This window comes from Lolium rigidum, chromosome 2, assembly GCF_022539505.1.
Source record: "Lolium rigidum isolate FL_2022 chromosome 2, APGP_CSIRO_Lrig_0.1, whole genome shotgun sequence".
NCBI lineage: Eukaryota > Viridiplantae > Streptophyta > Magnoliopsida > Poales > Poaceae > Lolium > Lolium rigidum.
Window position 1 is genome coordinate 150,742,845 of NC_061509.1, and position 21,116 is coordinate 150,763,960.

The window sequence follows — 21,116 nt, forward strand, 5'->3', positions numbered from 1 at the left end:
TGCCTGCAGGCGGAGTAGCGTGTCAGGATTCTGAAATCAATGGCGTGCGACCATGCAGGTCGCCGGGGTCCGACGACGGTCTAGGTTTGGGGGCGCCATGCGTGCGTGTCAGGGAATTCCCGTACATGGATAGCAATAGGACGGTGCCGTCGCCGTCTTCGTCTTTTGCATGACGGAGAGAGCGGTGACGTGGATGCACCGTATCCCGCAGCGGCGAAGCAACGTCCGACAAAATCAGCGGGTGGAAAACACTTGGTCCACGTCGGAATTTGCATTGCACGGCCTGCGCTTGCAAGTGCGTCAATTTTCCTAGTAGGAAAAAGCTTCTAAATATGTAGCCACAGTTGCGATATTTTGTGTCTGCGTGCGAAAATAAAAGAACACCTATTTTCTGGAAAAAAATACTATTACTCACTCTGTCCTTAAAAGCATGTTGAAGATTTTTCTAAATTTGAATATATCTATACACTAAAAAGTGTCTAGATACATCTAAATTTAAACAAACATACAATATCTTTTTATGGACTACTAGTATGAACATGCGATTGTATGATACATTTTTTTTTCATAACTTAGCGTCATCATTGCTACGCTACATGTACGGTTGCAACCAAGTGTCCCTCGTGAGAACGGTGGAGGCGGGATTGAAGGGGGACCGACCGAGCTAACTTTTACAAACTAGACCCTGTAATCACCTCTAAAGCAAGCAATTTTGCTTGCAGCCGGTTGGCATGTGTGTGTGGGGGGGGGGGGGGGGGTGGTCACCCAGCTTCGCCCCTACTCCTAAGCCCGTGAAAACATATGGCTAGTTTAAAATAGACTAATTCACTAAAAATTTGGTACAACTAATGTAGCAAATTTTGACCACGAACATGAGCCGATCGAGTCTCACGCCACTCGGAAGCCCTAGGTACAAGCATGTACTCCCTCCGTTCTAAAAGAGATATCTTAACTTCGTTTAAATTTAAATGTACCGATGCACCAAATCACGTCTAGATACATCTATATTTAGATAAAACTGGGATATCTTTTGTGAGATAGAGGGAGTACTTGTAACTTTTGATAAAAATAGATGGTTAACATCTACGAGCTGTGCAAAAATTCAAATATGGTGGATTATTCACGGTAAGATGCAAAATTTATTTACGATGTGGCCCATAGTGGACTGAATAATTTGTTATATTCTTTCGCAGACAAGAAATGTCAACATTTTGTATACCAAAATTTACAATTACATGTGGAGCATGTACACAAGTATAAACAACATGATGATCAGTAGAAATTTAAAAAAAAATGATGGTCAGTAGATATAAAATACAGAAAACAGTACTACTAGAACAGAAAATTAAAGCAACCAATGAGCACGCTGAGTACCGCACGAAACCAAAGGATCGAGGTGGTGCAAGTTGGGTGACCCCAAGCAATACTCCACCTCTCTCACCGTATGAAACCACAACGGGCTCCGCAACCAACTTCCTCGTCAAACAACCTCTTCGTTGTCCCTATTATTACTCCCACACACGCCCACGAACCAGTCAGAAAAAAAAGCATTACCAGCAGCAGCAGGGGATCGGATAGCGCAGGCCAGGAGCCCTGACCCTCACCGCCGATAAGCTCCCGCGATGCGGAACCCGCCCGGCCGGCACCTCCTGCGCGTCGCCACCCGGGCCGTGCGCTCCTCCTCGCTCCTCGGCGGCGGGGGCGCCTCCTCCCCCGTCTCCGCCTCCTCCGGCGGCCGCCCGCGCACCCGCGGCGCCGGCGCCAACATGCTCCTGCGCGCCACCTCGCCGCCCCCTCCATCCGCCGTCGCCGCCGCCGCGTGCTGGGAGTCCCGCACGCTGCGCCGCGACGGGGAGGACGACTGGGAGGAGGTCGTCGCCGGTGTCGGGGTCGAGGGGCCGGCCGCCTCCGGCGAGCCGGATGTGGACGACGACTACAGGGTCGTCTTCTGGTCCCCGCCCACCGGGGACGAGGTCCGCGCCGCCTTCTCCAGCATCCAGGAGTAAGATTCGTCTGCTCGCATCGCATCCCTTAGATTGGGATTTCTCTTCGTGCTCCCTTAGCATTTGTTAGTCTGTTAAGTGTTTGGTCTGAACAGTTGACCTTGCTCATCTGGTTGTATGGAATTCAGTATGCTGCTGCTATAGTCAGCTCCTCTTGTCGTTATTTGTCCTGTGCTGTTCATCGTACTACTAGATTGCTCTCTTTGCCATGATTGGTGGAGCCCCGGGGGAGTATCGTGTACATCATCGATTTCCACAGATATACGCTTTGGGTCAATCACGAATCCATGATTTTTGGTTATAATAATGGTAATTAGGCTTCTTACTAGTGGCATGTGCTGATGTGCAGATTTGTCTTGTAATAATCTCATTCTGGGTAGGGTTTGGGTCCGCACGTATTGTGGACATCATATCAGGGCTAGCTGAAGCTACTAAATTAAAACTGGAACAGTAGTAGCAACTCCATGTTTGCTGAACTCTTTATATAGTTCTTTTTTTTTCTATCTGCTTGCCCAAATGGTTCCAAAAACATATGCTTTGTTTTCTTTCTGCTTGCCCAAATGGTTCCAAAAAACATATGCTTTGTTTTCTTTCTGCTTGCCCAAATGGTTCCAAAAACTAGCTCTTTTGGTGATTGTTTCCATTCTGTGCCAGCATATAGTGCTTATAGCTTTTATAGCAAAATACCAAACTTTCTTCTTTTGGTGATTGTTTTCATTATGTTGTTGTTTTCTAGCAGCATTTGTGACACTGAGGTATTCTACGTATAGCGTAAAAGAGCGATTTTGGATTAAGGTGGCATCATTTTGATGCAGTTTCTAGTCTTGCTCCGACTAATCGATTTACGTTTTGCATTCAGGGTATTTGAGAATTCTTTTGGGGTGGATCCAGATGAAACTGAGAAACAAATAGCATTGCTGTCCACCTCAGGCTATTCTTCGTCGAGCAATTCATCGGGATCAGATGACTGGGTCGAGCCTGCTGCATATGTTCTCAACTCGACGGCTCTTCTGACCAGGGAACATAGGACTGTTTTGGATGCCTTTCGTCTATTGCAAAGAGACCCTAATGTTCAGGTAATGAGGCCTAACATATTTTTGTGTGCTCTGAGCTACTAGTAATTAGATTGTGACATTATCAATTGAAATATGTTAGTTTCAGTTGTGCTCTCAAGCTTTAATGTGCTATTTAGTTTCTGAACATTTTCTTCTCTATCTTGTTGTCTTGCAGAAAATGGTTATGTCCTTGTCAAGTGATAGGACTGTATGGGATGCTGTAATGAATAACGAGGCAGTGCAAGAATTCAGGAGATCTTTCCAAGATGGTATGTTACACTAGCTTGTGCATGCTCTGCTTTATTTGTCACAAATCACAGCATTGCATTATTCTGTTTGTTAACCAAGCAGCTTCATCATTATTTAAAAGATAATCAGGTAGATGCGATGTGGTGACCATTTTTTTTTAATCATTCTTGTCTTGCAAAAAGCATTATTTTTCCCTTCCTGACATATCTGCATTGCCTTACTGCAATTTATCATCTTTCAATTTATCATCTTTCAGGCAAAGAAAATAATAGGAAAGGATGCTGTTCCTCGGTTGGCCCTGCTGGAGTGCTTAAGTGGATCCTGGGAAACACCCAGGCAAAAATAGTAGAATTCTTTGACAACATAGTGAAGATTGTCAGCATGCTGTTCCACCCACAAAGTGAAGAAGATAAACCCGATCTGTACAGCGATGCAGTGAAGGTGTCCTTCATGCTCTCGGTGTTTGTCTTCATCGTGGTGGCCATTGCTCGGATCAAGTGAGCACAACAACCCGTCGAATTTACATTTCCACGTTTTCGTTGCCCCTTAGTTATGGTGCTGGGGCACATCTAGTGAGCGTAGTTTTAGTCCAGATTGATCGCAGACTTGGTTTGAAAGGCCGAGAATATACATTGCCGGTGTGGTAACTAGACTGAATATTTAAGCTTTGCATGCGGTGTGCTTACCCTCATTCGTTTCCTGGTGCTTTTGGATACAGTGATGAGCCGTGGGATTTCAAAGTTTGGTGATGCAAGATTTCTGCAGGGCCGTGTGTGAATATATTTTGTAGGACATCCCAGGCCTTACGATTTACACTCACACGCAACTTATACACTGACGATTGTTACATACTGGGCTGTAATCATTTGATCATGTAGGTTAGACTCTTGTAAGGGAATTGTTTGTGTGTTGAGTCTGTTTTCCACTGATGTAGCTCAAAGTCGAGGGGGGTTCTTCATCGTGTAATGCTGTCCGACAAGAACCCTGGTCGCCGGGTGCGCCGCTGCGTGTAGAGCTTCAGCAGCGCCAGCAAGCATGCGGAACGTCAAACCTGGCCTTCGCAAAGCAGCATTAGGCAAATCACACAACATTGTTGTAGTTTCAAACGACAGTATATGCTCAAAATAAAGTTCCAAGGACGGATCACTCATGTAAATATTTTGCCACGAAATTGTACATTCCGTGTAAAGTCACAATCTTTAGCATATGTTCCATGCTACTCTATCCACGATTTGAAAAACACGGTTACGGATGCAAAACCATACAGTTCAATGAATGAATAAATCAAAATCAAATCAAAACAGGGTGAAAAAAAAATCGAAGGGAACAACAACGGAGGGGGACAGCCGCCAAAAGGTATGTTCAGCCCGTGATCATGGTGCCTGTGCCCTCGTCGGTGAGGATTTCCAGCAGGAGCGAGTGCGGGACGCGGCCGTCGATGATGCTCGCGGTGCGCACGCCCTGCGCCAGCGCGCGCACGCAGCACTCCACCTTGGGAATCATCCCGCCGCCCACTTTGCCCTCGTCCACCATCCGCCGCACCCCGGCAACGTCGATCTCCTTCACCAGGCTCCCGGGGTCATCGCGGTCCGCGAGTACGCCGGACACGTCGGTGACCAGCAGCAGCTTCTCGGCGCCAATGGCGGCGGCGATCTCCCCGGCCGCGGTGTCGGCGTTGATGTTGTATGCCTGCCCGGCCTCGTCGGCGGCGACTGTGGCGATGACCGGGATGTGGCCGGAGGCGATGATGGGGCGGAGCACGGAGGGGTCGACGCGCGCCACCTCGCCGACGAAGCCGAGCTGCGCGGCGTCCTGGGAGGGCCGCGCGGTGAGGAGGCGCGCGCGCGTCCTTGCCGCAGAGGCCGACGGCCGTGGCGCCGGCCAGGCAGACGAGGGAGACGAGGTGCTTGTTGACCTTCCCGGCGAGCACCATCTCCACCACCTCCATGGTGGCCGCGTCGGAGGCCGTTGCGGAACTGCGGCTCGACGCCGAAGCGATGCAGCACGGAGTTGATCTCCGGGCCGCCGCCGTGCACGAGCACGAGGCGCAGGCCGACGCAGGAGAGGAGCACCAGGTCGCGGATCACCGACGCCTGCAGCTCCGGGGACTTCATCGCCGCGCCGCCGTACTTGACCACCACCGTCTTGCCCTTGAACCGCTGGATGAAGGGGAGCGCCTCCGACAGGATGCCCACGCGGTTCAGCGCCGCGGCCGCGGGCTGGGGCGCCAGGTAGGAGGAGGCCGACACGCGGAGGCCACGGGGCCGAGACGAGGCGAAGAAGGGCGTGGCGCGGCCAGCATTGAGGTTAGGGTTTGGGAGGGATACGGAAGGGAGGGCGAGGGAAAGGCTGGCTTGGTGACGAGCATTGTTGCGGACTGCGGTGGACGGCTGGGCCATTAGGTGTTCGACGATTAGCTTGTGACGATCATAAGCACATCAGCGGACGCGGAGCAGTATGACGGCGGGAGAGGTTGGTGCTCGGGCACACATTGGGGCCGAATCACGGCCCCGATAATTATTGGCGGCACGTCCCCCGCGTCGCTCGAGCGGGGCGATTCGGGGGAACCCTAACCGCGCCGCCGGCCAGATCCCCCTACGCGGCTTCCCCTCCGCCGCTGCCGCTGACGTCGTCGCGGTGGCGGCGGCCCCGGCCTCCGAAGGCGGCGCGGGGAGAGCTCGCGGTGGACGCGGAGGGCGGCCGGGCGTCGACGGCTGGCCCTGGAGGCTCATGGCGGCGCGGGATGCCGGGGCGGCGGCCCGGGCTTCGGCGGCGGGGTGGCTCGGCCGGGTGCGGTGCGGCTCGGGCCGCGCACCTGGCGTGCCCGGTGTGGCGTGCGGTGACGGCGGGGCTTCGGCGGCAGCTGGCCGCGGATCTTCCGGCGGCGCCCGGGCGTCGGCGGGCTAGGTGGCGCGGCAGGAGGCGCCGGCACCTGGGCTTGGCGGCTGGTGGCGGTGGCGCGGCCAGGGCCCGCTCTAGGCACGGAGGGGTCCGATCTGGACCTGCTCGGACTTGGAGGCGCGCCGGCGCAGGCAGGCCGGGGCGGCGGCCCCGGGGACGCGGTGGTGGCAGAGGTTCTGGCGGCCTTGCTTCTCCCCTGCACGGTTTGTGTGGTGGCCGTGGATCAGGTCCCCGCGCCCTGATCTGCGGGAGCTTGGTGGCTATGGTATACCACCGTGTGTGGCAGGCTGGCCGGGGCGCGGCCCGGATGGCATCGGCAAGCCGTGGTGGAGGTGTGCCACGGTACAAGGACGGCGGCGCGGCGGCGCGGCTTTTGGTTGGCCAAGTGCTGCATCAGCGCCTTGGGGACGGCGGCAAGGTTGGCGTGAGGTGTTGGCCTGCTGTGCGTGGAGGCCGGAGCGGCGGCTCCGGAATTGTTGTCGTGTTGATGGTATGCCTCTGGCTGCGTGGGCAGCAGGGCATGCTTCCGTGGCGTGGACGGCGTCCCTCTTGTCGGTAGTCTATGCTCGTCCGGTGTTTTGGGCTGTCATTGCGACAGTGGAGGTGGTGCGGGTCTCTGGACGAAAGTCCTGCCTGACTTGCTCGGTGCCGGCAACGGCGGCGCTCGAGGGCGTCGTTTTTCCTCCTTGGAGGCGTTGCTGTGGAGTCCCGACACCCCTCCGCCCACCATTCCAGGGTGAAAGCCCAAATCTGGCTATAGCCGGATTGGATGACGGCGGCGTCTTTGGATGTCGTGACCTCCTTGGAGGCGTCATTTTTTCGGAATGTCTGGGAGCCATCACGGCAATGCCTTGGCTACTACTTGGGTCGACGTTTTCGGGTTTCCGTCGGTGCGCGAGTGCCGCTGGCTTGCTTTGCGGCCTGCCTCACCCCTCGAAGCTTGAAAGGCCTAGCCGTCTCTTTCGGCTCTGACTTCCTTTCCAGGGACGTGGACCGGGCAAGTCGCGGCGCTCGCTGTTGCCGTCGTCTTCGGTGTCATTCGGCGGCGCTCCAGACCTAGTTGCTATAGGTCGTGTGGCCAGGTGTGTGGTTTTCGCCGGTTTCTCCCTGAAAACTGTGCCGTTTGGTTTTTCTTGTCTGGTTTTCCTAATAAACTAGACACGGGTGTTGCGTTTGTATCGGTTTTCGGCCAGTTTCCCTTATAAACTGGTCATATTTCCCTCTTCTTAATGAATAGGCAGAGCTCCTGCCGGTTGCTCCAAAAAAGGTTGGTGCTCGGCGCAGGGCGTGCGGGTTGGAGTTGCAGCTCAGCGGAATACACGATGGGCCCTTTAGGTAGGCTGGGCCGAAATCCTGCAGCGCAGCGAGATGGGCGTTCCTGCGCATCGCGAACGGGCCACGGGTGACTTTTAGCCCATCGTTTGGTAGCTTGTGCTGCACCGGCCCAAACAGAAGTGTACATTGTTTGGATGCCTGGATACATCGCTCCATCTCTCTTCAGCCATAGCACATGTGTTTAGTTGCTATTTTGGGCACCTTGGCAACAGCTTCTCCTCAGCATATTCAAATATGGTGATCTTACCATCACATAACGGCACACAAATAACTCAAACACGATCATAAGCACATCACACATTTATACACAACGAACAAAGTTCCTAATCTAGCGTCAGATTGGTAAGACGCGCGCCTAAACCTGGGGCAGACTACCCAGGTCCAAAAGCAACAGCTTATACAGGCCAACATCACAGTGAGATATGCATAAAAGAATTGTTTAACAGCCTCCTAGAGGCCAGCACAACAACATGATCAGACATAAACAGAGGCAGTGATGGAGCAGCAGCACCTTAACGGCGAGGATCAACGAAAGGGCCCTCGCGGTGCCTCTTGCAGCTGAATACGCTGGAGCAGGATGTCTCCTTCCTGAAGACGTCGACCTTGAAGCCGTCGTCCTGAGGGGTGAAAACGATCGTGTCGTCGACGTGCAGCAAAAGCCGGGCGATGAACTCGCTCCAGGACTTGATGAACCCGACGCGCTGGCTTGTCCACTACAGTTGCACCTTCCACTCGCAACGCTGGCCCAAGTACAAGCAGACCTTCACCTGGGGGCAATGTTCTTGAGCTTGTACTTGGTGATCAAGGGCTGCTCCATGTACGGCGGCACGGCGAGGGCACATAGGTCCTGGCTCTCCACCTACACAAAGAACACCGACAGACGTTGCCTAGAGCGTGCCCCAGGTCTGCAGGACGGCCGTCGTGAAGCCTCGGCGCTGTGATCTGGTGGTGGGCTTCCATGAACGCTACGTTGGGATCATGCAACTGGACACAGACGACCATGTCGATAGCATCCAATATGGGCCCTCCCGAGAACAATTCCAGGAAGGGCTAGTTCTGCACAAGCACAAGCACAAGCAAGCAATGTCAAGCTCAAGCGCAAGCAATGTCATGGACAAGCACAAGTACAAGCACAAGCACAAACAAGCAATGCCATTGCCAAGCACAAGCATTGTCATGCAGAAGCACAAGCAAGCAATGTCATGGATAAGCACAAGCAAGCAATGCCATTGCTAAGCACAAGCACTGTCATGTAGAAGCACAAGCAAGCAATGTCATGGACAAGCACAAGCAATGCCAATGCCAAGCACAAGCACTGTCATGCAGAAGCACATGCAAGCAATGTCATGGAGAAGCACAAGCAAGCAATGCCAATGCCAAGCACAAGCATTGTCAAGCCAATCATGGTGCTTCAGATTGGCATTGACATGTGCTTGAGCTTGGCATTGTCAGGTGCTTGAGCTTGGCATTGCCACGCACAAGCAATGTCATGGACAATGGTAATGTCAATCTCAAGCACTGTCATGGATTTGACATTGTCAAGTCCATGATGGTGCCTGAGCTTGGCATGGAAAACATAAGCAATGTCAAGAACATGCATGCACATTGCCATGAATCCTATCTACATTCACATGTACAATGTTATCTAGTCGATGTAAACAAGCGAGAAGGAGTCGATTGAAGGTACTTACGATTGGGTGGAGCGACAGTGGCCCATTCTGAGGAGGAACAGGACGCGCGCAGGCGTCGGTTGGTCCTTGAGGAGGTCGCACTCCAAATCCGGGTGGAGGAGGAGGCGGACCCGGAGCGTAGGTCCTTAGCAACGACGGCGGTGCAGCGGTCGAGAAGCGGGGCGCCGATCGTGTTGTCATCTGCCGACGAGCACGAGGTCCGATGAACCCCGGCGGCGGCGCGACGAGAGGCGCGCCATTGAGTGCAGGCGGACGCGGCATGCCCCATGGCATCGCCACGTGCATCGGGGTCGACGTGAACCCCGTCAGGGGCTCCATCTCCCTGTTGGAGCCTGGTGCACCGACCGCCATTGCGGCCGCCCTCGCCGTCGAAACCCTAGTGGGGACGGGGGAAAACCGTCGTCCCCGACCGATCCACCGGTCGAATCCTGGCGGCTTGAAGAGCCAAGACGGCAACGCTCCTGGTTGCCATGGTGTCCGGCCTCGTGCTCGCGAACGACGATGACCGATTCAACACCGCACGCGGCCAGCATCGATTTGCGCCGCCGAGTCGTGGGCTCCAGCCTCGTACTCGCGGACGAGGCGCAGGAGCGCCTCACTGGACCTGGTGGCCGTCGGCCGAACGGCTGGATCCGTCAGCGCTGGAGAGGGTGGCGGAGGAGGCGAGGAGTGTTGGAGATATGCCCAAGAGGCAATAATAAATGGTTATTATAATATATCTTTTTGTTTATGATAATGTTTACATACCATGCTATAATTGTATTAACCGATTACATGTGTGTTATGTAAACAACAAGGAGTCCCTAGTAAGCCTCTTGTATAACTAGCTTGTTGATTAATAGATGATCATAGTTTCATGATCATGAACATTGGATGTTATTAATAACAAGGTTATGTCATTATGTGAATGATGTAATGGACACACCCAATTAAGCGTAGCATAAAGATCACGTCATTAAGTTATTTGCTATAAGCTTTCGATACATAGTTACCTAGTCCTTTCGACCATGAGATCATGTAAATCACTTATACCGGAAGGGTACTTTGATTACATCAAACGCCACTGCGTAAATGGGTGGTTATAAAGGTGGGATTAAGTATCCGGAAAGTATGAGTTGAGGCATATGGATCAATAGTGGGATTTGTCCATCCCGATGACGGATAGATATACTCTGGGCCCTCTCGGTGGAATGTCGTCTAATTAGCTTGCAAGCATATGAATGGTTCATAAGAGACCACATACCACGGTACGAGTAAAGAGTACTTGTCAGGAGACGAGGTTGAACAAGGTATAGAGATACCGATGATCAAACCTCGGACAAGTAAAATATCGCGTGACAAATGGAATCGGTATCGTATATAAATGGTTCAGTCGATCACTAAAGTCATCGTTGAATATGTGGGAGCCATTATGGATCTCCAGATCCCACTATTGGTTATTGGTCAGAGAGAGGTCTCAACCATGTCTGCATAGTTCACGAACCGTAGGGTGACACACTTAAGGTTTGATGTCGTTTAAGTAGATATGGAATATGGAATGGAGTTCGAAGTTTTGTTCGGAGTCTCGGATGGGATCCAGGACATCACGAGGAGGTCCAGAATGGTCCGGAGAATAAGATTCATATATAGGAAGTCATATTCCAAGTTTGGAAATGATCCGGTGCATTTATGGCAGGTTCTAGAAGGTTCTAGAAAAGTCCGGAAGAAATCACCATGGAAAGTGGAGTCCCGGAGGGACTCCACCTTACATGGCCGGCCAAACCCTAAAGGGAAGGAGTCCCAGGTGGGCTCCACCTAGGTGGCCGGCTAACCCACCTCAAGGAAAGGTGGGAGCCCCACCTTGAGTAGGACTCCCCCCTTGAGTAGGTTTCCCACTTTTGGGAGGTTTTGTTGTTGGGGTCTTATTCGAAGACTTGGACTACAACTCTTGGGGATTTCCACCTATATAAGGAGGAGCATAGGGGAGGGGCCGGCTACACCTTGCCACCCTTGGCCGCAGCCCCTAGTTGGCCGGCGCCCAAGCCCCCTCTCCCCAAACCCTAGCTACCTCTCCTCCACATACAACTCCCGCATACGCTTACGCGAAGCCCTGCCGGAGTTCTCCATCACCACCGCCACCACGCCGTCGTGCTGCCGGGATTCAAGGAGGATCTACTACTTCTGCTGCCCGCTGGAAAGGGGAGGAGGACATCGTCGTCATCAACACCGAACGTGTGACCGAGTACGGAGGTGCTGCCCGATTGTGGCACCGTCAAGATCTTCTACACGCTTTTGAAAGCGGCAAGTGATCATCTTCTGCAACAACGAGATCTAATCTCGTAGGCTTTGGAAATCTTCAAGGGTTAGTCTCATTCATCCCCTCGTTGCTACCATCTCCTAGATTGCATCTTGGCTTGGATTGCGTTCTCGCGGTAGGAAATTTTTTATTTTCTATTCTACGAAACCCATCAAGGAGGCCATGACGATGGTTGATGGGACATGGCGGTGATGTCTGTGCTAGGAGTGAATGGGGAGAGAGAAGGAGCGAACTAGTGAGGGGAAGTGGGGAGCGAGGACCAAAGCAACGTGGTGTCTCCCGCGTTTCTCCACGCGTGCAACCATTGCATGCGGGTGTGCAAAATGGCTTGACGACGAGACAAGCCCGCTGGAAGCTGCCGATTCGGGCGTTCCTCCAGGCCTGTCTCAGGGGTGCTTTGAGAACCGGTTAGGCCATAATGCGGACCATGTCAACACCCGAATTTTTAAGTCCAGATGCCTATTATGCCATACATCGCAACCCCAGGAAGATTGTTGTTGCGAGACATAATAGTCGATATCATAAGTCATCATTCATTACAAACCATAATCGTCTTACAAATTCAGATCACATGATCCAATATTACACAAATAGTTGATCTAATGATCAACGAACACATTACATAGCGGAAGCGTAATAGAAGTGGACTATCTAATCCACAGGCCAACGCTTGACGTCAGAAGATACTCCTAGTTGTCGTAGACGTCCTGCTGGCCGTCATCTTGGTACTGTTGTTCCTCTTCATAGTCTGGCCATTGGAATAGCCAGGGACACAGCCGTGAGTACTTTAAAGTACTCGCAAACTAACACTAGTGTAAGTACTATCAATTTTAGTAAGGGGGTGCTAAGCTCTTGTTTTATTTGCATAAAGCCAATTTTAGTTCACAAACTTTTAATAAAAGACTCTTCATGTGCTAACTAACTCAAGTGGGAACATTAGTGTCATTCCCACAACTCATTTGTGATTCAAAACAAGTCACCATTCAATTCATCAACTCTTTTCAAGAAACATCTGACACCGGAAACAGTATGGCCTTTCCAACCGTCTGTAACCGTGGACACGGCTATTCGAATAGATTTACACTCTGCAGAGGTTGCACACTTGTTCCACAACATTTGATTACATCCGTCAGGGATAACCCTATATCATCGTAACTCAGTACGCGGATCTTCAACCATAACCTTTCACTTACAAACCCTAGTATAGGTACCTCTCCCCATGAGCTTGGCCTCCCAGTGAAGACAAACCGTCAGCCTGGGAACTACACAGGGCTTGGGTCGGACATTCACCTCAGTTCTCATCATTTCACTTTCAACGGAGGCAGCCTCGGCATAACCCCTATGATGCTTGTTCAGAGGGAACCCATACTAAGATGCATAAACTTCCAGTTAAGCCCTACCCATAATCAGGTATTGTGGGGGTACTAAATAATTGGAAAGGTATCGCATCCAAACCCAACATCAGTTTTTATCAAAAATTCACCATATCATTCAAGTCATATTCACCTTCAAAGATCTTTCAATAGAATGACTCATCATTCCAAGGTTTTCAAAGTCATTTCAAGTCACAAGTTCCCATCTAGAGTAGTCACTTTTATTTGTTAGCACTAGCACTAGTCATGAGGGGTGCTATCTAGCTTATCAATCTTTGAGGCTAACTTGGCTACTCTTGTAACACTCTATACTTAGACCAAAATTAACTATAAAAGTAACCTTTGATAAACAAAGTAAAAGCTTGTAAGGGTAAAACTTGGGATGGGATCATCTATCTATTATATTATTAAAACACAAGACAACCAATGGTGGAGATTTAGCATATTTTTATTAAGTTGTATAAACGGTATAGATTTACCAACCGAAAGAATACGAAACTATTTAAGTACACGAATAGAAGTCCAGCATCACCACCCACGTCCAATCAAAAAGGCAGATCGCATCTCAAAAAAAAAGGCAGACCGACCCAAAACCTAGCGTTTCTCAAGCATGCATGTGGCCGCCGCCACCGCCGCCGCCACCGTCTCCGTCGCCATCGTATTCGCACCAGCGTGATCGGCCGGTGCACATCAATATTGTGATTTCAATCTTTGTCTGATGCATACACCCATGCAGCCGTGCAGCCATGCAAGTATATCGATCAATGGAAGACTTGCATGATGCAGGCGGACAGACATCATAATACATGTTGCATGATCGAAGTCAGCCGGCGGCCAGTACTGGTGGAACTTATGGATAGAACGCCAAGCACATCCGGCCGACGAAGCCGTCGCAGCAACAACGACTGCCGAAAGCCGCCGTGTTCTGGTGGACGTGCAACGCCTGTGGTGTCGAGTTCGGACTCGCTTCAGGAGCAGCAGGAGGACTCCAAATCTGATCTCCACCGCCTCAACCTAACTGATCCATCTGTCTGTCGTGTTCTGTCGTGGTCCGTCGTCAAACACAGGTGGAAGATTTCCGGATTGAGTCGGTTGATGAACGTCCGATCCGGAGCAAACAACATGTATCCATAAATATATGTGGCCAGATCTACTAATTACGTCTCCAGTCCGTGAGATCCAAGGTGATCAGGAGCTTACAGGGAACAAGCCATCTACATTACGTGGACAAAGGTAAACCAAGGGCCGCTTGATTGTCTTAGTTTAATTAAAGGCTGCAGCAATCGATCGTTGTACACTCTCTTTGTTCTTGAACATCGCTGATGATAGCTTAATCAACTGCAAATGCCTGCGATGCGTAACACCCAGTGGCTTGAAGCAACCTGCTAGAGAAGAGTTGTGGGGCGTCCAGACTTCAAGGGATGCAAGTTTTGGACGCCAGGAGAGGCTAAGGGTGTGTTTGGTAGCCTGGGTCTATAGAGAATCTCTATCTCACCTCATACATGTTGATCCTAGCTAAGTTGTGTTGAGATTTTAGCAGTTGTTTGGTAGCCCGGGTTTGTTGAGCTCAGCTGAGTTGAGATGTTGTTTGGTGTGTTTGTTGAGCTCAGCTGAGCTGAGACCTATGTCTAAAAATATGAAATTACCATTCGGTCCGAATTTTACACAAAAGCCCTTGAACAGAATGAAAAAAAGCAATCGGGTCCTCAATCCCGATTGAGATGAACGCGTCCCCAATTTCCCGATCCCGACCAGGCTTCATGCCGGACCTGCCTGCGGCGGGGGGCGAGGGGGGCGGGAGGTCGCCGGCGGCAGAGCTCGGGGCGGGAGAGGGCGGACATGGCGACGCGAGGCTGTGGCGGCGCTCGGCCTTGACTGCACTCGGCCGTGGCGGCGCTCGTCAGTGGCGGCGCTCGGCCGTCGTCCATCGTCCGTCGCGGAGCTAGGCCGTGGCAGCGCTCGACCGTGGCAGAGCTGTCCCTCGAGGAAGCGGCGGCGCATGCCCTTGCAGTGGCCGTGGAGGCGCCCGTCTGCGGCCGTGGTGGAGCCGGCCCTCGCCGTGGCCGTGGCAGCGCTTGTCCTCGAGGAAGTGCCGGCGCTCGGCGGGGGAAGAGGGGGGGCAGGAGGTCGCCGGCGGCAGAGCTCGGGGCGAGGGGGGGCGTGGAGGGTGGGAAATAGAGAGCGCTTACGGGGGAGAATGAGGGCTGAGGAGTTTGACCCCTGTTGATTTGGGCGCAAGTGTGGGGGATTTTCCGGGCGAGGTCAGCCCTGCCCAGTTGTGAAGCTCGATTTTGGTTTCTCTACAGGGCAGGGCTGAGAGGCTATTTTCGCATGAGGTGGGCACTGCCCAGTTGGACCGAGCCGACCTACCAAACAACAAAAGTTGGAAAAAAGTGGGATGAGGAGAGAAAATCTGAGGAGGGCTGGTCTACCAAACATCCTCTTCCTCCCGGGGCTCCAGGTTCTTTATAATCACCTGGAAAAGAGTACCATGAAGATGTTGTCAGGTATAACAGCCAGGGCTGAATCAGCGGCCGCTCTGAAGCCAATCTCAATAAGAGCACTGCTAATCTTTTTGAGGCTTTGGAAGAGTACATGCCCCTTCTGCTAGGACCGTAGTTTAAAGAAAGTGATTACCTATAATATATTACCTCTGTTGTTTCGTTATATGATAATGTTGCAGACTGATTATCATGCATGGCTGATGTTTTCCCAATATTTTGCCACAACCGAGCGAGGCGATCTTTTTTCCAGGGTCGTGGCAGGTAATCACTAGTTCACTACCCTGCAAATCAGCTACACCAACGAGTCGAAGCGTGGCGATCTCCGGTCCCAGCCTCAGTGCACGTATAGTACACCCTGGAGCACTCGACCAGGCTATGCTATGGCATATGGCCCACAAAGGCATCAGATATCTATGACAGTCAGCTACTGAGGAGGCTTGAGTCGATGCTCTACACCATTATCGCCGGAATTAGTGGAACTTGCTCACTTCATGGAGTGATCCTGAGGTAATATCTGGACCTTAAAGAAAATGATAGCAGTAATCTTTAGTTTATGTATTTATCCTTTTTTTTTTGCTTTGAATTGAAAATAAAATAAAAGCAGGGAAGGCCATGGAAATACTATTAGTTTGCTCGAAATATGTATGAACCAACATTTGTCCAGAAGTATAACAGGCCGTGCCTGTATGGCCAAGATATATGCCCAGGATATACGCTCAGTATACAGCCGCGTCGTCCGTCAAGTGCCATTTGGCCGGTTTTTTTTTGCCGAGCGCTCCGTTTGCCGAATGCCACAGAACGGGGCTTGATATATAGCTATATGTTGAGCGTTTTTTTTATTGAGCGGATCTGTGGTGTTTGCCGAGCAAAGTGTATTTCAGCCTTTGCCGAGCGTACTTGGCACTCGGCAAAAAAAAGGCTGTTTCCCAGTTTAGAATTTGCGTAAAATATGAGCTTACAAATTACGTTGACTTGGTGCATTATCATAGTTCTTTATTACGGGAGTAGTGAACGGCAATGACCAGTTCTAACAAGAATTTATTCTTTTATTGGTTTCGCAGGCGAGAATAAGCTAAGAAGAAGGTTCTCAGCTACACACCGTTACAACAAGCATTTTTCTAAAAATTAAGGAAGCTGTCACATGTAAGCTCTCTGTGTTAATGTCTGCAGGTTTTAATACCATCTAGGGAGTATACTCATGTGGCAGCTAGGAGTGTTCCAGCAAATTGGCTATGATAGAAGCGTAATATTATTGCTAGAGGATTTGCTCAAGGCAGGTATATTGTGCTTTAGCGATCATTAAAAGATTGATTGTTAGGTGGCGACAATTTAATGTTTAATTAGTGAGGTGCGAGGGTATTTTGTTGGAAAATACTTTTAATCTTCTCGACGTGTAGTAAGTGGAAAAGCTGAGTTATTTTTCCGTTGTCCATCAATTTAGATTCCTATACTCAAGTAATAATAACTGTCGTTCTTTCTCAATGCAGTTACCCCTTTTTATTTATTCATCAATATCATAGTATATCATATGAATAATTGAAGTTCTCTGATTTTTTTGATGCTATTGATCACTAATAATTGCATAGGTTCAATCATGTATCTTACACCTTCAAGTGTTTCTATGTCCTAGAAATTTATATATGTATGTTATGGAAAAGCCAAACCTACATGGCATTGATGTTAAGCATATATAGTTATCATTTCACTATGCAAATATTGTAGATAACAATATACTCCATTATAAAACAAGCATGTAGCTCTATTCTATATACATTACGAGTATTTTTTCACTCTTTTATGTCAGCATTGAACCGTCCAACAAGCACGTAGCTCCACTATAAAACTATTAGTTAAGGTGATTTATACAAAATGATGTCCATTGAACAAAAGGAAAACACATATTTAATTTGTTTAATGGCCTAACAAGAATTCATAAATGATCTAACATGTATCAAATTTTATCATAAATACATTATATAATTAAACAATTTGATACAAATATTCAAATAAATGGAAACAGTAAGTGAAAAAAATGAATAAACTACACAAAATAAGTCAATAGTAGTCTCACTTTCAACTCCCCATAAATCTAGCCGCGCAAATGCGCGGGCCACTCCGCTAGTTGCACATAAAGTAAAAGTAATGTTGCCTTGCTCAAATAGAGCTTTGCACTTGCAAGAATATTAGCTTGCCTTGGTTGGTGTACTGATCAAAGTGGTCTTCCTCTTCCTGGAAGTAGACCTCCTCCTCCCGGTACTCCTCGGTACTAGCGTCTAAAAACAGATACGAGGTAACAATCACCAAACAAGTTTTTAAGAGCTATACTAAGCACACCATTGGTTCACACAAGCTATTCTAGCATTACCACACACATAACATATTGGTTGAGTTTGTTGCTTCTTTTAAGAAAATAAATTCCTCTCATTACATTATTGATTAGGGTTTCTATTTAGGTCTTTGAAGAAATAATTTCCTCTCATTAAATCTTGTTAAGATTTAATTTCCTCAAACAAATCATGAATGACTCCATGTTGACCAAGGTCAACAACTCATCATTATCATTTGGGGAAAAAGATTTAAATGAGGTAGAGTACCTCATGCAATTTAATACTACCTTAATCAGAATTTAATATCATCAAGTAATTCAAAATGGGAGTTGGTAGACCATGGTCACCACCTCATGTTGAGTTACTTGAGACAAGATTTAAATGAGGGAAACCTCTCATAAGATTTAATAAACAATTTTTGAGATTTCAAATGAACTAGAAATAGCCATAGAGCCATTTTCTATTCTAGCCCATGATCATACCAAGTAACCATATGATATTTTTACATAAACATGTAGAGTATGTGAAATTTGATTTATGAGAGTTGGAATCAACTCAAAAGCATTTTTGGTTGAATTTTAAATAAAGTTTGAAGTTTGAAAAGGCCCTGCCTTGTTATTTTTGTCACATTAATTCTACAAAGAATATCATGATGAGACCAGTGGGGTTGGATAGATCTTTTCACTAGCTTTCCAACCATATGAAATTCATCAAATTTAGTTTAGCCAAATTGATTCTATTCAATTTGGAAAAAGCATCTGAGAGCAATTTTGAATTAAATCTAATTTTCGAATTTGAACACTGGGCCAGCGCGGGAAAAGTTACTGGGCCGAATCGGTTTAAAAGAGAGGAAGCCAGCCCACCACGCGTCTCGCACGCGTGGGCTGTCTGACGAGGTGGCTCCACCTGTCAGCCTCTCATCAAACGCGGAAGGGTATGATTTAAATGGAGTCGCACGATTAGAACTTGATCCAACGGATCTCGTTCATCATCGTCGACGGGGAGAGGAGGGTACTGGCGCGGTGAGGGGAGGGGTCGGTGGCTCACTGGCGGCGCGACGATCCTCGGCGAGGTGTTGTGGCGGCGTTGTGGACGATGGAGAGGCTCCAGGAACAAACGGCAGCTCCGGGGGTGGCTCCTGGCGTCTCCTCCTTCCGCGGCGGCGTCACGGGCAGTGATGAAGCAATTGGGTGTCTACGGTGAGAAATGTCGAGCAGCGAGTGGATGAGGAGGGTCAGAGAGGAGAGGGGAAGCTTGCGGTGTGAAGAAATCAAGCGAGGAGGGGCACCTTTTATAGCGGCGGAGTGAGGCCGAGGTGCTGCGGTGAAGTCGACAACGGCGACATGGCTACAGCGGCGTAGAGGGGTAGGCGAAGGCGTGGCACTGTTCTGCGGTTCCTGGCGGTCCTCCTGGTGGCAACGGCGCGGCTGGGCGGTGCCTAAATTGGTCGGGCGCTTGCAGTGTGCTGCTCGCCCGTGGCGGAAGGGTTTCTCTTCTCCGGCGACGGCGGGCGCGGGTCGGGGAAACAAGGGTGTCTCTCGTGTTCCTGGTGCAGTGGTGAGTCTCAGGGCGGAAGAAGGGGTCCAGGGGAGGTGCGAGGCGACGAGGCGACGCGTGCCCTGGGCGTGTCCGTGGGCGGCGCCCATGCCAGCATCGGCATGTCCTGGATGTCGTGGGCGTGACATGCCCCGGTCGATGTGCTGCGTTTCTCCGACTGTGGCTAGTCCAGGGTGGTCCAGTAGAGTGAGGTGGAGCTGGATGGCATGGTGGGTAGGGCTGGAGAGGAGGAGAGTGAGAGATGGCAAGTTCACGGGGAACATGGCCGGCATGGCAATGGCATTGCCATGTCTGCCTAGTTCTAGGGTTTCTATGCAGTGGCTTGGTGTGAGAGGGGACCAGGGGACAGGGTGGAGCAAGTGGAAACCAAAATTTGGCCAAACACTATTTGAAATAGTGAAGTTTGGATTTGGTTTGATTTTGCTCACAAGGTGTTTGATACAATGGCCGCATGAAATGAAATTTGAAAATTTTGAATGAAATTTGTTGGAGTTGCTTCTGATCAAAGTCACACAATGGTGGTGGTGGTGTTCAAAATTAAAATGTTTTGTGAAATTTCAAATTTGACACTAACTAGAATCTGTTAAAAAGTTCCAACTTTGGTTGAGCATAACTTTTGATCTAGCATGAATTTGCAGGGGTGGTCTTTACCAAAGTTGTTCACCTTAATGTGTTCTTGGATGAGGTGCAAAGAGTTGGCATGGTTTGGTTTGAAAAACTCTTAATACAGAGGCTCAAAGTAGGCATCAGGTTAAAAATTTCAGTTTTGACCATTAGTGCATGTGAGCACAATTTGATTTCAAATTTGATTTGATTTGAGTTTCTTTGATTCCAAAAGTGTTTATAAGTGTTTAGTAACCTTATCCAACTAATGGTGCAAGCCAAAATGGTCTAGGTTGAAGATTTTAAAAAATGGCATAAACCCTATGTGAGGGTTTTGTGATTTTTCCAATTTTATTTCTTTTCTTTTTCTTTGATTTGCTTTGTGATCTTCAAAGGATCAAGTTAAGGTTTTAGGTGGTAAGCATTAGCACATAAACAAACATCATGGTATTCACACCAAAAATCAAACATGAGTACTATGCATAGCACCAGTGTTAATAAAAGTTTTTGTTGGTTCTAAATTTTGAGTAATTGAAATTCTTCTTCATTGATTTGAAATTTGGGATGTTACAGACCACTTGTAGGCAACCAAACGGACCGGTTTTTGTTGGGCCGATGTGAGCCAAAGGGCTCACAGCCTACCAAATGCGTCTGGTACTTATACTTCGTTGAGCTGAGTAAGGAGTAGATGAAAAGGCAGCGGAGTTTGGCGGAGGCGGGAACTGGTATAGTCAGGCTGCTATTGACGACCACATTTTTCTTCTTGGGATTTCTATTTTCGTGCCCTCGGGTCCTTAGTTGTACTCAGCTTTCCCCAGCTTCTTAGTTTTTCCTCAGTTTTCCCCAAGCCCTTGTCTGAAACCCGCAGAAGGAGCTCGGACGGGAGGATTCCCGTTTAGTTGACCGTTTCGTGCTGACGTGTTGGGCTGCATCGTGTGGGGCTGGTAGAAAGGGACCGCATGGGATAGGACGAGACCGCGTTTGGTTGTATGTGAGCAGGAGCTAGGTTCTGTCTCTCTCAGCCCAAATTGGCATCCCTTTTTAAGAGCACCTTTTTCCCTCTTTCTCTCTATGTCTTTTTTCACCAAATTATTATCAAATCTAGAGAAGTTTCTATTTGTGTCTTTCTTCAATGGTTGTTGCCTTTTGACCCTAATTTTTTCCCAATATGGTAACAAATCTAGAAGCTAGTATATGATAAATTCACAACAGCATAATAAAT

The 21,116-nt window shown here is 49.4% G+C and overlaps 1 protein-coding gene and 1 pseudogene across 1 annotated transcript; one reads left to right on the forward strand and one right to left on the reverse strand.

Annotated features, from left to right (window-relative positions):
- The first annotated feature begins 1,605 nt into the window (after positions 1–1,605).
- LOC124687468 lies at positions 1,606–4,456 on the forward strand. Its single transcript, XM_047221249.1, has 5 exons — positions 1,606–2,002; positions 2,863–3,079; positions 3,234–3,327; positions 3,564–3,804; positions 4,026–4,456. Exons 1-5 carry the CDS (start codon positions 1,623–1,625, stop codon positions 4,054–4,056), a joined length of 963 nt encoding a protein of 320 aa, XP_047077205.1. The 5' UTR covers positions 1,606–1,622; the 3' UTR covers positions 4,057–4,456.
- Positions 4,457–4,669: 213 nt separating this feature from the next.
- LOC124687469 lies at positions 4,670–5,675 on the reverse strand (annotated as a pseudogene).
- Between the last annotated feature and the right edge of the window lie 15,441 nt (positions 5,676–21,116).